The sequence below is a fragment of the Urocitellus parryii genome, chromosome 11, assembly GCF_045843805.1.
Source record: "Urocitellus parryii isolate mUroPar1 chromosome 11, mUroPar1.hap1, whole genome shotgun sequence".
Taxonomy (NCBI): Eukaryota; Metazoa; Chordata; class Mammalia; order Rodentia; family Sciuridae; genus Urocitellus; species Urocitellus parryii.
The window spans coordinates 65,662,296-65,678,580 of NC_135541.1; the positions used below are offsets into that span (position 1 = coordinate 65,662,296).

The following is a 16,285-nucleotide window of genomic DNA, read 5'->3' on the forward strand; positions in this document are numbered from 1 at the left end:
TAGTGAGACTCTATCTCAAAATAAAAATTAAAAAAATTTAAAAGGGGCTGGGGTGTGGCTCAGTGGTAAAATACCCTTAGGTTCAATCCCAGGATTTCAAACAAAACCAAAAACCAAAAACCAACCCTTTCCCCCAAAAAACCAATTACAAAGACAGTCATATACAATAAAAAGTGGTTAATTCATCAAGAAAATACCAACTTTAAGTAGTATATGCCCAACACTGGAACATCTAAATATATAAAAGCAAATATTAACAGAAATGAAGAGAAATAAGCAGCAATACAATAATAGTAGGATATGTTGACATTCTACTCTCAATATAGATCATCCAGACAGAAAATCAAAGGCAACAGTGGGCTAGAATAATACTAGACTAAAAGGACCTAATAGACATACACACAATATTCCATCTAATAACAGCAGAATATATTTTCTTCTCATGTGCATGTGGCATGACAGATCATATATTACGTCATAAAGCAAGTCTTAAATAAATCAGTACATCTTAACAAATTTAAGAAGACTAAATATTGAATATCTTTTCTGACCACAATGATAGGAAACTAGAAAGCAACCACATGAGGAAGATTCACAAATATATGGAAATTAAAAAACACCTTTGAAACAAAAGAGTCAAAGAAATCAAAAGGGAGACTGAGAAATATCTTGAAACAAATTAAATGAAAACACAACATAGTAAAACTTTCAGGATGCAGCAAAAGCAACTCTTTTTTTAAAAATTTATTCGACAGCGGAATACATTACAATTCTTATTACACACATAGAGCACCATTTTTCATATCTCTGGTTGCATATGAAATATATTCATACCAATTCATGTCTTCAAATACATACTTTGGATAATAATGACCATCACATTCCACCATCATTTCTAACCTCATGCCCGCTCCCCCCCCCCAACCCCTCTGCCCTATCTAGAGTTTCTCTATTCTTCCCACAGCAAAAGCAATTCTAAGAGGAAAGTTTACAGAAACAAATGCCTACATTAAGAAAAAAAAAAGTTCTCAAAAACTTACTGTATACCTCAGGGAACTAAAAAGGAAAGAACAAAATAAGCCTAAAGTTAGTAGATAAAAGGAAAAATGAGGAGTCTTGCAGAAATAAATGAAAAAGAATAGAAAAATAATTAAAAAATCAACAAAACCGAGTTTTTTTTGTTTTTTTAAAGATGAGCAATATTGATACACCTTTAGCTAAACTAACCAGGAAAAAATGAGGGCCCAAATAAATGAAATTATAAATAAAAGATATTATAGCTGATATCACAGAAATACAAAGGCTCATAAAAGAATACTACAACTATATGTCAATAAACTGTCTAACCTATAAGAAATGAATACATTTCTGATGTATACAATTCACCAAAATAGACTCAAGAAAAAAAAAAAATTTAAACAGCCCAACACCATGCCCCCTCCCTTCTAACTTTTAAGACTAAGGAAGTAATAAAAATTTCACAACAAAAAAATCAAAGATCAAAGGGTTTCAGTGGTGAATCCTACCAAATGTTTAAAAGATAATTAATACCAGTTCTACTCAAATTCAGTAAAAAACTTGAAAAGACGACACACTGTCAAACTTACTTTACAAGGCTAACATCAGCCTCACACTGAAGTTAGCTAAAGGACACTATGCTGCAAGAAAACAAAATTAAAGGCCATATCCCTGAACATTTATGCAAATATCCAAATGAAATACTAGTACACAGAATCCAATAGCACATTAAAAGGATCATCAATACTATGATCAAATGGGATTTATACCTGGGATGCTATTAATGTGATACACCACATTAATAAAGCACAAAATTCTATGATTATCCCAAAAGATGCAGAAAAAGCAATTTACAAAACTGAATATCAATGTATGATAAAAACTCAACAAATTAGGTTAGGAGAAATGTATCCTAACACAATAAAGGTCTTACATGACAGGTAACATCATTCTCAGTAGCCAAAAGCTGAAAATCTTTTTCTCTAAGATGAATAATGATAACATGAGTGCATTTTCTCACACTTCTAATCAACAAAGTATTAGCTAGAGCAATTAGGCAAGAAAAAGAAATTAAATAAAAGTTATCTAAATCAGAAAGGAACAGGCAAAATAGTGTTTGCAGATAACATGATCCTATATATTGAAAATCAGAAAGTGCAAGACCCTGGGTTCAATTCCCAAAAGAGGGGGGTAAAAGTTGCATTTCTGTACACTAACAATGAACTACTGAAAAAATTAAAAATTCCATTTACATTAGCATCAAAAAACAATAAAATGCTTAAGAATAATTTTAACTAAAGAGGTGAAAGATCTACATACTCAAACTCTATAAAACACTGATAAAAAAATTGAAGGCATTATATCAAATGGAAAGACTTTATGGACTGCAATCATCAATACTGTCAAAATGCCCACACTACCCAAAGTAGTCTATTTAAATCCAATGCATAGGGCAGAGGGGTTGGAGGGGAAGGGAGGGGGCATGGGGTTATTAATGATGGTGGAATGTGATGATCATTATTATCCAAAGTATTATTTACAAAGACACGAATTGGTGTGAATATACTGTGTAAACAACCAGAGATATGAAAAATTGTGCTCTTTATGTGTAGTAAGAATTGTAATGCATTTCGCTGTCATATATAAATAAAAGAAAAAAACAATTGGAATGGGGCTGGGGTTGTGGCTCAGGGGTAGAGCACTCGCCTAGCATTTGCAGGGCCCTCAGTTCAACCCTCAGCACCACATAAAAAATAAATAAATAGATAAAAATAAATCCAATACAATCCCTATCAAAATTCCAATGGAATTTTTCACAGAAAAAGAAAAAGGTCCTAAAGCTTATATGGAACTGTAAAAGACTCTAAGTAGCCAAGGCAATCCTGAGAAAAAAGAACAAAGCTGGCTATACCACACGTCTTGATTTCAAACTACATTACAAAATTATAGAACTATAAAAATTAAAATAGCATTGCATTATCATAAAAACACATATTAAACAATGACAGAGAACTCAGAAATAAACCCACAGACATGTGGAAAACTATTTTTGACAAGACTACCAAGATGACATAATGGGGAAAGGATATAAAAGGTGTTGGGAAAATAGACCTTTATTTTTGGGGGGGGCTGAAAAGAAAGAGTAAGGAAGGAAGCTGTAAAGTTAGGTTAGGCCCAAGTTATAGAGGGTACCAAAGGTCAGGCTAAGGATTGTGAGTACTTTATTCAACAAGAATATGAAACTGGAAAGTAGAGTTGTACAGTCACTTATCAAAGACTAAAGGATGCAATTGGTTCTAAGTTCAAAATAGGAGTCCCCCACACCCTATAATGGAAAATGTTTACATTATGTTCATTAAAAAACAAAACAAAAAACCATGCACATATACTTTATAGTTTTTAATTACTAAAGCTGAAAGAAAATACTTTGAAGTGATGTTCAGAACCCCAAAAGTTTTTTTAAGGCTAATTTTTTGGGCTGGGGATGTTGTTCAAGCGGTAGTGCGCTCGCCTGGCAGGCGTGCGGCCCTGGTTCGATCCTCAGCACCACATACAAAGATGTTGTCTGCTGAAAACTAAAAAAAAAAAAAAAAAAAAAAATTAAAATTCTCTCTCTCTTAAAAAAAAAAAGGCTAATTTTTATTTATGTAGTCTTCAGTTTTGAAGAAAACTTCCTTTGCATAACTCTATTTTTTTTTTTTTTTAGGAATCAGGAATTGAACCCAAGGATGCTTAACCACTGAGCAGAATCCCTGGCCCTTTTTATTTATTTATGTTTTAATTTTGAGATAAGGTCTCTGTAAGTTGCTTAGCGCCTTGAACTTGCTGAGGCTGGCTTTGAACTTGCAATCCTTCTGTCTCAGGCTTCCAAACTTCTGGGATAAAATGTGTACCACCACCACTGTGTCTACCTACAATTCTAATTTCAAAACCAAGTTTCTCCAATATTTTTCTTTTTTTCTGGTACCGGGGATTGAACCAAGGGATGCTTAACCATTGAGCTACATTCCCAGCCCTTTTTTATTTTTATTTAGAGACAGGGTCTCACTGAATTGCTAAGTGCCTCACTAAGTTGCTGTGGCTGGTTTTGAACTCACAATCCTCCTGCCTCAGCCTCCAGAGCTGCTGGGATTATAGGTGTGTGCCAACACACCCAGCAAGTTTCTCCAATTTTGATGAAACTGGAAAAATTTTCCAAATTGGTGATGGAAATGGATTGGTGCTACATGCATCTAGTTAAACTAGCAGCAACATGTCAAAAACAAATAGACAAGAAGAAAAAAAGCCCATAATGGTTATTTTTTTTAAGAGAGAGACAGAGAGAATATATTTTTTAAATATTTACTTTTTAGTTTTCTGTGGACACAACATCTTTATTTTATTTTTATGTGGTGCTGAGGATCGAAAAGAGCACCCTGTACATGCCAGGCGAGCGTGCTACCGCTTGAGCCACATCCCCAGCCCGATGGTTAATTTTTAATTTTACTTTTTACAAAAAGTTTCTTGCTACTCACAATAGGGTATCATAAAGAACTATAACTTTTATTTTCAGTAACCATCTTTCTTTTCCTGCTCCTTTGTTTCTAATATTTCCCTCTTTCTCTGGGGAAGTTTCCTCTCCTGATCAGCTCAGAATGTGATCCAATAGAGGCAAAATCAAAGTAGTTCTGCAAAATTTTATATAGCTTACTGTTATGACTTAGTTACTATCAAGAAGTAAATCTGAAACTGTCACTTACTATCACCTTCACTGCACTATCCCTTACTCCAAACAGAACATCCCCAATGAGAAAGTATTGATGGAAGAGAAAACCAATCTAGAGAAAAAAACCAAAACAACAACAAAACCAGAGTCAAGTGTGAGGGATGGCAAGATGTTTGTTTTTTTCCTCTTTTTTTTAATTAGTACCAAGGATTGAACCCAGGGGTGCTCTACCACTGAGCTACATCCTCAGCCCTTTTGATTTTTTAGTTTGAGACTGGATCTCGTTTTGCTAAGTTGTGTAGGGCCTCAATAAATTGCTGAGGCTGGCTTTGAACCTGTGATCCTCCTGCCTCAGCTTCCTAGTTGCTGGGGATTAGAGGCATGTACCACTGTGCCTCGCAAGTACAATAATTTCTTTGGGTGCCTGGATATAGTAATGTCTGTACTTCCCTAAAAAAAGCCAACAAGTTATTCTTTATGCTGATAATATTTTGAGTTTCTATAACTTACATCTGAAGGAGGATTGATTAATAATCAAAGATGCCTTAATGGGCTGCGAGTATAGCTCAGTGTTACCATGCTTGCCTAGCATATGAAAGGCTCTTGTTTGACCCTCAGCATAACCCCCTACTTCCAAAGTGCATTAACATCTACATGAAAATAAACTTAACACATTGTAGTGCAGTAATGTACAATTAAATAAAAAAATATATCTTTATGTAAAACTTAGGAATATTAAATCAGGTAAAACATGAGATAAAACAGTACAATATACCGTGTATTTCAACCTAATTAAACATAATATATAAAGGAAATTTCTGGTGCAACAGTTATATGCTTATCATTTTATCATATTTTTAAAAACATGGATCCCACTATTTGTACAGGGAAACAAATTAGCTTCATTGGCTCAATGATACTTTAGAATCTTAAATATCTATTATAGTAACTCTGTATTTATATTTATAATAGGAACAGATGGAAGATTTGTATAATTTATGGCTACTAATCCTATATGAATAATTAATGATTATGGAGAGCCTATTTTCCCTTAGAAAATCACTGTTTAAAAATAAAGATGAGGTGAAGTTTTACTCATCTTAAAATGTGATTAACAAATAAAATGCAGGAGTTGAACTTAATGTGTATCAAGGAGTTTGTTTACTCACTAGAATTTGTCAAGAATTCAAAAGGAGGGGTTGGGATTGTGGCTTATCGGTAGAGTGCTTGCCTAGCACGGGTGGGACCCGGGTTGGATCCTCAGCACCACATAAAAATGAAGGCATTGTGTTGTATCCATCAAAAAAAAAAAAAAAAAAAAAGAATTCAAAAGGAGAAGGCCTCTTTAAAAAGAAATTGAGTCTTAACACTACAAACTTGCAGGACTCTCAGTGAATTATTTAAATTCTACCCCCTCCAAACCTTTGACACCATCATTCACTAAAACCATGTTTATTATAAAACCTGCAGGAATAAATGTGTATATTAATCAAATGAGTTGAGAGTTATATTTAGGTGAACTCTGATAGTTAAATTCTTTCCTGAGAAATAGCCTATTGCTGGAAAGGTCTAATTCTAGAAAACCGAGATGGCAAAGATGCGAGCAGGGGGATTTTCTTTCTTTTTCTTCTTGGGCTAAAGGAAATTAGATGATAAATTCTTTGGGTTTTGTCTAGTTTTCAATTTAAAATCTAGAAGAGATGGAGCTCAACATTTTTCTTAGAAATGGGACTGTACCTTAATAGATTCACCTTCTGGAAATTCCTTTCCACCCCAATATTCAGATCACGTTTTTTTTTGGGGGGGAGGGGGGGTACTTTGTTCCACTTTTCCCCAAAACTGTGTTAACACATTTGATTCAATTCATCCTATCTCTTCCCTGCTTTAATAAGACATATTACACTTTTGGATAAAACTGAATCCCTTAAAATTCAATTTATCTGTCTATCTAGTAATATCATAAACAACACAATTCTATATAAATCTTTTATCATATCAGATTTCTGAAGTTGCTTTAGAATGTAAATATTTTTCTCAAAATGCATTTTTATGAAGCACATTTCCACTGGTACTTTTATACCAATGGTCTTTTTGGCACTATTGTTTTTGGATTTTCTTCTTTAATTTCTATGCCAGGTTATATGGACATTTGTGTTCTTCTAATTTTTCCTATACTCATTACCTTTTCATATTTCTAATTCTTCAAAGTCTCTTTAATGCCTCTGATTTCTTTCTGGTCTAAAACTTATTTCAACTGTAAAATAAAAATGAATTCCATTAATGTCCAATTTTATCATTGTTTTTTAAGCCATGTATATATATAAATACACACATATATGTTTTAATAGCACATCAAAGAATTTCAAGTGATTCTCCCCTTCTTTACTGCTAGATGTAGCAAACCATAGCATCAATATGGTCATCATAACACCCACTTATGTGGTAATGAGAGTGGACTGGGACTGAGATGAGGCATGGAATTCATGAAACATAGCTCATTGAGTGAATAGGTGGCAAGTTCATTTGCACTGAGCACTGACTGTTCAAACAATGTGGAGATGCTGATTTTATGAACTGAATATAAGAAATAGTAGTTAACAGTACTTATTTAAGCCTTTCCACAAGACAACATATTGGGAGTTTCCCAAGTATAAAAGCTGTCTTAAAGAGGTGAAAAATGGCATGTATATTCCAAAGACAAGAATGGCAACTAATGGAAGATCAGTTTTCCTTGACTAGATGGTATGTAGCACAACGGTTCTCTTTAGTGAAGTTCCACTAGAGAGAATGCCAACTTTCAATGCACTTGATGAGTCCGGTGATCTTAGGTGCGGTCATGCATCAAACTAATAAAAAGTTTCCAGGCTATAGGAAGGAGTAAACATATTAAAATTTGAAGCCTAATAAAGTCTATGTTGATCAGGCTCAAGAGGGGTTCATACTATGAAAAAAAGGGTCCTTACATAAAGTCAACAAAAGGTTTAGATTGTGTACTTGTCAGACAAATCAAAAAATTCCAACTGCCCATTAATAATACCCCAATTATCCAAAAGCCCATCAATGCATAATTCTCTGCAACTGTTGGAATTTTCACCTTCTTCTTCCAGAAGAAGTGCTCAATTTTCACTGCCAAGGTTCTTGGTAGATTCATTTTTCACTGGAAAAAAAAAAACAGTAAATAGTCAAATGTTTATACTGTTTCTGTTTAGCTTGTTCTGTTTTTCCCTCATCTCTCCTTCTTTCGGATGCATAGCAACAGCACTGCTCACAGGGACAGACAAACCACGTTATGTCCCAGGCAGCTGGGATATACAATTCTGGCCATAATAAATAGAGCAATGATGTCCGAAAGTAGCAATTATATATTGTGAGGTAACATCCTTCCTGACTCTGTGGAAGACTTGGGAATGGGTACTTACAGTGTGGTTATAATCCCATAAGCACGCCACTGAACAGATCACTATTATCACACAGGCAGACCACATGTGGTTAGAATAAAATTTTCCATGATTTTTTTTTTTAAACTTAAAATTAAGGGCCAGTATATGAAGAATGAATGTGGGCTTACAGAAAACTAGACAGCCAATTGACATATCCTTCCTTTTACAGGAAATAAACTCAGAGTAGAAATAAAGCTCCTTTGAGGCTCTTGTCTTACTTAAGGTAAGCAAGATGAAGCTCCATTATCTCATAATGGCTTTTTGAGAACAAAAACTGGACCTTTCCTCCTTGCATCTATCTCCAGAATGCAGAGCAAACATGCTCAATCAATACAAACACACCATCTTTTACCTGTTGTTGCTGTTGTTTTTTAATCTAAAAAACGGGAACCAGAGTAACTGCTATATTTATTTCTTTGTACACAATACAAACAAAAGGAAATAATACATAAAAACCCTTTGAAATTTCTGTGCAAGTCAAATACACAATATTTTGCTCAAGGATTATAGCTATTTATCTCCACTGGGTAAATAAGGAAAATAAAGGTCAGAGAGGCATAGTAGATATTCAAGGGCCAACAACTTATAAAAACTGACTCTAGAACCACATTTCTGGGGCTTTGCCTTATATTCCAACTGACAAACTCCTAGGGTTTGCTTAGATTTCATATTGTATCAACAATTAAAATGGTATTTACTTTTAGCATGTATTGCACCAATTTTCAATATAATCTTTGAAATAGTATCAACTTATATGCAACAGAAAAATCCCATCTTCACTAAACCAAATGGAAATTGATAATCTAAAAATATATGGAATTGTCAGATATAATTATCTTTTTGGAACAGATAAGAGGGTTGTTTATGAAAAATTATTTATTGTATACACTTTTTGTAAAAAAAATAATACTTTCTTCATTGCTATTGCTAGCATGTATTGTATTCATTCAATACATGCTAAAAGTGCTCAATAATGACATTTAAAGTTTGAAATGTATGGTCCTCTCATTTCCATCATGCATTGTTACTTCTAAGCTTTCTATATAATGACACATTATTTTTGTTGTTGGATGTAATGTTATAAAATATGAATGACCTAAGACAAAATAAAAATTAATACTTGTTTTAAAAAAATGGTATTTACTGAGTCCTTTCTATGAGTAAGGCAAAGAAATAAATTCTATCCAATTTTGTAAACTCCAGCAGTCTTTCAAGTGCCTCCATGACATTAAAAGTTAACTGGTTTCCACTCCTATGGCTTCCCTGAATTTTACATAAACTGTTATAGTACTCACTGTACTATAAAGTTTACACCACGTGTTTTCATGTGCCTGAGATCCCATCTCTACCCATGCTGTATACAGTAAAAGGGAAGAGAAGGATAAAGAGGAACGAGGGAAGGAGAGAGAAGGAGGAAAAAAGCAAAGTGAAGAATTTATTGGCCTAATCAAGGAAGCTGCTACACTGGGTATTTTCATTAATTCAAATGACCAATATGGCATTAATTCAATGCCCCATGGGATGGCACATGCCTGTAATCCCAGAAGCTTAGGAGACTGAGGCAGGAGGATTGCAAGTTCAAAGTCAGACTCAGCAAAAGAGTCTTAAACTCACTCAGTGAGACTCTAAATAAAATGCAAAATAGGGTTGGGGATGTAGCTCAGTGGTCAAGTGCCTCTGAATTCAATCCCCAGTAGTCCTCCGGCCCTCCACAAAAAAAGTCAGTTTTGGGTGGATTCTTTCTCTAAAAGTAGAGGCATTTTCTAAACTTGAGTTATAAGAACATCAGAAATACATTTTGCTGGGATTTTTAAATTAATGGAGCTTTGTAGTAGTATACAAAGCATGTTTCTCTTTCTTTGCCTACTAAAATTATCTAGTTTTCTTTCAACAGGGCTCCATTTTCTTTTTACTTAGGACTGAAATGCAGCGCATTTTTATTATGTCATTTAAATTTGTTAGTCTAACTTTGGTAAACAAGAGCCCCAAAAGCCAGTTACACCATTTTGAGCAGTTCCCACTGGATACATAGAAGGGTTGATCAAAACTGTGTGTGTATCTCCAGTCTAGAGAGCTACCTTACTTGCTTTACCTTTCACATTCCTTAAAAAGAACAACAACAAAAATCTCACCCATTGCTGATTAATGTAGGCAGACTTCTGAAAAAATAAATTATGGCAACCTACAATCACGACAAACATAACAGCCATGAAGTGTGGAACCTACTGAATCCCAGCCCAGAAACACATTTCCCCCTAAACTAGAAAAGAGACACCTTGTGCTATGAAATCAGGATCCAAATCCAATTTCTTCCCAGCTTCTGGAGAAAGAATTTCAAGGCTCTCCAAAGAAAATGCTGTGATCTTATATAATCTCCCTCCTCATCAAGTGACCACCCTGCAGAATATCAAATGCTGTGAGAATGTGAAAAGAAACAGGCACCTTGAAGTGCTTATGAAAAAGAAATGCATGTATAGGAAGACCTGGTATTATTGTTAAGGTGTGTGTACTTATGATGTGACAACTCTGGTATGATCTTTAAATTCTGTCAGATTGTCTTCAATTCTTTGCTACAGCAGTTCTAAATAATCCTTTGTACTGAAAACACTAGTCACCTGTATTCCTGTAAAAAAATCAAACATATACTAAGCAGAAAAATAAAGCAAATTTTATTTAAGGTTACAAGTACGCTATCCAAGTATCTATTCTTGTTGCTTCATCACAGGAAGACTTGAATGTGTATTCCTAAACAAGGTGAAAGAGGTGCTGTGTGTGCTGTGTTTATTTACACAGACAGTGTTTGCCCTGGCTAATAACTCACATTACTAAACAATTTTCCTTGAAGCTATTTAAAGAGAGCATTATATGAATTATATTAAAGAAAGAGTTTTTAAAGTTTAAAAAAGTGAAACCAATCATTTAAAACTAAAATTTCTAATTCATTTAGAGAAAAAAATTGTATATTCTCAAATTAAAGAATGAACATAGTATTTAGAGGCCTATAATTTATTATTAAAAACTTCATGTTTGCTAAATTTAAATCTAGTTTCAAATTGTGGTGTGGACAAAATTTTGGTCACCTTAAAAAAATATTTCTTCTAATAACTTGTGCCAAGAAAGAAAAAAGCTCATACACATGTACAGAGAATACCTTACAGCATAGGTTACTACCTATTACAGCTGGTGCAACAATACAACCTGAACCATACATGTCAATTAATACTATTAAAAACAAAACAGAGATCAACCCAAGGCAAGGATTCCATGCTCCTCTATCTAATAGTTTTTAGTTATGGTGAATAATCTCCCTTACCTTTTAAAAAAAAGTAATTACTGAATTTTACTTTTTCTCTAGAATCTTGTACTCTCAAAGATAATTTATTTACTTTAGTGCAAGAAGCCATCCGAGAAACACATGAGAATGGTCTCTCAGCATGGAAGCCAGGGAGAGATAGGCCTGGCTCTGGGAACTTTCCTTGGCTCTACCTCGGCAATACAATGCCCAATGCATGTGACCTTTCCCTCTGCTCTGCTAGGAAGATTCCTCATAGTACTATGGAAATAGGCCATAGTAACCCGCTAGGGATTGTACAGCCCACCTTTAACCTTTTTTGGAGAAGAGCATTCTATGGAAGTCCTTTGATGTTTCCCGATGTAAAGAAAGCAGTCGTGGGCTCCATTTTGTCTAGAAGCTTGATCAGTCTGATGAGCTTGCCTGTCCTGCCCCTGATTTTGAAACTACTTACTGTGTTCTGTGTTTTTTTTTTGCATTTTATTTCTCTTAGTTTTTATTTCTCAGCCAGCCCATTCCACCCAGGGGAACCCCATTTCCATGGTCCATGTGGGACATGGGTGGAACTTTAGTTAATAGTTAATAACTATGTATAAGTTATTTTATATACTCAACCTTTATGTATACCTTTTCTAGGTATAATACTTTTCCATATGGCCAAATATTCTGTGCATAATTAAAAGGAAATAAAACCAGTGGGCTTAAAAAGAGAGGTAAAGGGTCAAGACATGGTACCACCTTAGTCTAAATGCAGCCAAAATTTTAAACATGTTCCTTTCAACATTGCTCCTTGCTATATGATATTTATGTTTAAGGTAGGATACTAAAAATACCTTGTAATCCTTCATTTTAGGAGTCTTAAGAAAAAGTTTTAACTAGAGTTATTTTAATTCTTCATGTAAAACTCCAATAAACCAAAAAAATACCCTATTATAGCCAGATATTCAATTCGATTCATTCATTTAAAGTTGGCATTATAAAACTAATATAATGCTTTCAAATACGACAGAAGCAGCAGTTGTTTGCCTGGTTCTTTATATTATTAATTGTAGCTACTGAATAAATTCTTAAAAGTTTGTAAATATACTGGGAAAACAATATGTAAAGAAATAAGGGCAGTCACATGATTGTTTTGTTTCTTTAGAGTCACAATAAGTACTAAGTATAAATTTACTTACCTCGGTGAAGAACTTTCATGTCATCACTAGATCCTTTCAACACAACATATAACGTTGGGTATTCAATGATCACTTTATTCTTCAAATTGTCTAGGAGACTTTTATAAGGATCCAGTTCATAATATCTTAGTAATTAGAAGAGCAAAACACAAACAAATATATCCTTAGCATTCAAAATGACTAATAACTAAAACATACATCAGAGAATCTCTTACATTAAATATTTTAAAGGTGATGATATTAACTGAGTAGCCATTATTTATAAGTTTAATGCCGTCTAAGAAAACCAGATAAAAGAGCTATTATATGGAGGTTCCAAAACCAAATCAAAAGTGTATCAAATATTCTAACATTAGGAAATCTTTAAATCAAGTCATTAATTTTCATATCAAGCAGGAATAAAGATTCTACATGATATTTATGTTTAATGTATTATGATTTTATCTTGGATAAAGAATGACCAGGTAAAAATTAAAATTCCGCAATTATATTTACTTTGAGCCTTAAAAGTAAAACAAACTAACTACCTTTTGACAAATAATTTCTAATATATGGTGGAAAATAATTGGCTACAAAATATTTCTATAAAAATCAACTATAATTATAAATGGTTTCTAAAAATTTATATTGCCATAAAATTAAATTTGGTCTTCCTCTATTCTGAAAGAATAGGTTTAGGGCTGGGGCTGTAGCTCAGCAGTAAAATACTTGCCTAGCATGCATGAGGCACTGGGTTCAATCTTCAGCACCACATAAAAATAAACAAATAAAATAAAGACATTCTGTCCATCTACAACTATAAAAAAAATTTAAAAATAGGTTTAGGTTGATTTTTTCTTTTTTTTTTTTTTTTGTACCAGGGAATGAACTCAGGGCCACTCAACCACTGAGCCCTATTTTTTATATTTTATTTATAGACAGGGTCTCACTGAGTTGCTCAGCACCTCACTTGTTGCTGAGGCTGGCTTTGAACGAGATCCTCCTGCCTCAGCTTCCCAAGCCACTGGGATTACAGGCATGCACCACTGTGCCTGGAAGGTTTAGGTTTCTGAATGAGGCAAAAGCATAAAATTTAAGCAATACTGAGAGTATCAGTCATGGTATTATGATATAACTGTTAAATGTGTTATAGGTAATTAGATACAAATATTCATTAAGGTATGAAATCCTCAAATTGTTACTTCATAAATTTAAGCTGAATAAATTTAGCATCTCTTTTGCTATAAGTAAGCTTTTACTTGCATTTTGGGGTGGGAGAAAAATGTAAGCTAGCTCACCAGCAGTGGCATATACAAATACGTTAGCATATGAGTATCATTTCAAGTCAAAGAAGAAAAAGTTGAGAACATATCCACCAGTACAGTGCAGAATTCTTCAGCTTTCTTCTCCTTCTCTACCAATGACAGATGATATTTATATGTGAAAAACTTATCCTGACAGTTTTAACTCCATCCTTTCCCCTCCCCCTCAAGAAAGCACACTGGGATACAAGTGTTCAAGAGAGAGGCTTTCATCAGGACACACTTTGAATCTGCTGTAATTTTAAGAGTAAATTGTTCACAAATGTTGGTATTTCTTAATTAATAAATTGTTTATACCCTAACTCAAAGCTGAGTATGTAGCACACTACTCAGAACTCTAGTGCAGTGATTTCTCTATGTTCCAAGTTCGTTCTGGGCAATAGTTTTCAAATAGGGGGAAACACAAGGCTTAACACAATGTAAAACCAAGCCTACTATAAAACCTGATGTCTTTTTAAGAAGTAGGTGACAAGTGAAAGAACAACTGTAAACCCAAACTTCATATGTTCTTTTCTGATCACTCTACCCCTTGAATTTAAATGTTAATTTTAGAATCACAGAATATTATATTGAAAAGAAACTTAGAATAGAAAATAACCTAAGTATTCTACACCAGCCATCCTAGTGTCCGTAGATCATAGAATGCATACATCATTCTTTTCCCTGTGTAATATAATACAGATGTGCTTAAAATACTTTAAAAGTGGTTCCAGCATTCCAGGATTAATTGCTTCACATCTTTTAAACATTATTTCTCTTTGAAATATGCATTTTTTAAAAGTTAGCAGTAATTACACAAAAAGAAAAATGAGTTATATTAGATACCTGAGGAAAAAATTAACTTATGAAGTGAAATATAAAATGAAAGAAAACAAGACTTGAATTCTTAATCAGGAACTTTTCAAGCAGCAACCTATAACATGTGCAATAACTAATCTGCACATTTTACCTGAATCATGAGGCTTCTATTAAGAGACATTTTCAAATAAGGTAATGTTTTCTACTTATTTCAGGGTTTTTGTAAATAATTTTCAGCATATACTTAAATGCTTTAGGTGTGTTATTATTTTTTTTGTAGTATTAAATCTGTATGGGTTTCTCTAGATCACCAAAGCTGAAACAATAAGAAACAACAAAAAGAGTTCTTTAAAAGTCATATGGGAATCAGAAACTACTATTATTGTTGATACAATATAAATTATGTTCCCAGCAGAGGAATGTTCAAATACATTAAAAAATTACAAGCATGTAGCAACTTACATGTGTTTTCAATCCTAAAAATCGATGATTATGCTTCCTTACTTTAAAAAAAAATTGGGTCCCTATTTTATGTGCCAAGATTGTAAAGCACATTAGGATACAAAAATTTTTAAAAGACTTGTCAACCCAAAGAATTGTTTTTAAAATAGTTTATTCAATTGCAATGAAAACCTGGTTATGTTGAGTGGATTTGATTAGAATCACTGGATTTTAATTGGTGTTTATCCTAAAACGTTGCAAACTTCTAATCATAGCGATATTGCTATTGAGTTTATGTTAGCTTCTAGTCCACAGCTTTCCAATCTGTTAACTGAAGAAGTTGGAGTTCATTAAAGAGTGTTTTAGTTGAAATTCTGAACTTCTTACATTTTTGTACTATTAGTGGTAACTCTTAATCTACAGTTATTACCTACCAGATATTTAAAAGTACATTATAGTATCATGTTAAATAATGTAAGCCAATCCCAAAAAACCAAAGGCCAAGTGTTTTCTCTGATAAGTAGATGCTGATACATAATGGGTTTAGGGCAAGGGAAGAATAGAGGAACTTTGGATTGAGCAGAGAAGAAGGGGGGTGGGGCGTGGGGAAGGAGTTGGTAGAATGAGATGAACATTATTACCACTATGGATGGGTATGATTGCACAAATGGTGTGGACTCTATGTCATGTACAACCAGAGAAATAAAAAGTTGTGCTCCATTTGTGTAAAAAAGTAAAAATTAATTTTAAAAAAGTTCATTATGGAAATTATTCATAAAGAAAGATTCATTATGGACTAGTGATATGGCTTAATGATAGAGCACTTGCCTAGCATGAATGAAGCCATCAGTTCAATGACCAGCACTTAACCTCAACACCCCCTAAAAAAAATGGTGGTGGTGGGCACTGGGATTGTGGGTCAGAGGTAGAGTGTTCACCTAGCATGTGTGAGGCACTGGGTTTGATCCTCAGCACCACATAAAAATATTGTGTCCACTTACAACTAAAAAATAAATATCTTTTAAAAAAAGGTGGCGGTGGGGGGGAGTTAACATTATTTATGTACTTGGAATTTAGTTAAATTAACCAGTAACTTTTAATGGTTGCTTAGG

General features: G+C 33.7%; 1 protein-coding gene across 1 annotated transcript in view; it reads right to left on the bottom strand.

Annotated features, from left to right (window-relative positions):
• Positions 1–1,177: 1,177 nt before the first annotated feature.
• The window catches only part of Znhit6 (zinc finger HIT-type containing 6), a 64,981-nt gene continuing 49,873 nt past the window's right edge, over positions 1,178–16,285 (bottom strand). The window contains exons 9-10 of the mRNA XM_077791301.1: positions 12,634–12,758; positions 1,178–7,880 (exon numbers count right to left, since the gene is read on the bottom strand). Coding sequence (XP_077647427.1) covers positions 7,840–7,880; positions 12,634–12,758 — 166 coding nt within the window. The 3' untranslated portion in view covers positions 1,178–7,839. The remainder of the gene's footprint in view (positions 7,881–12,633; positions 12,759–16,285) is intronic.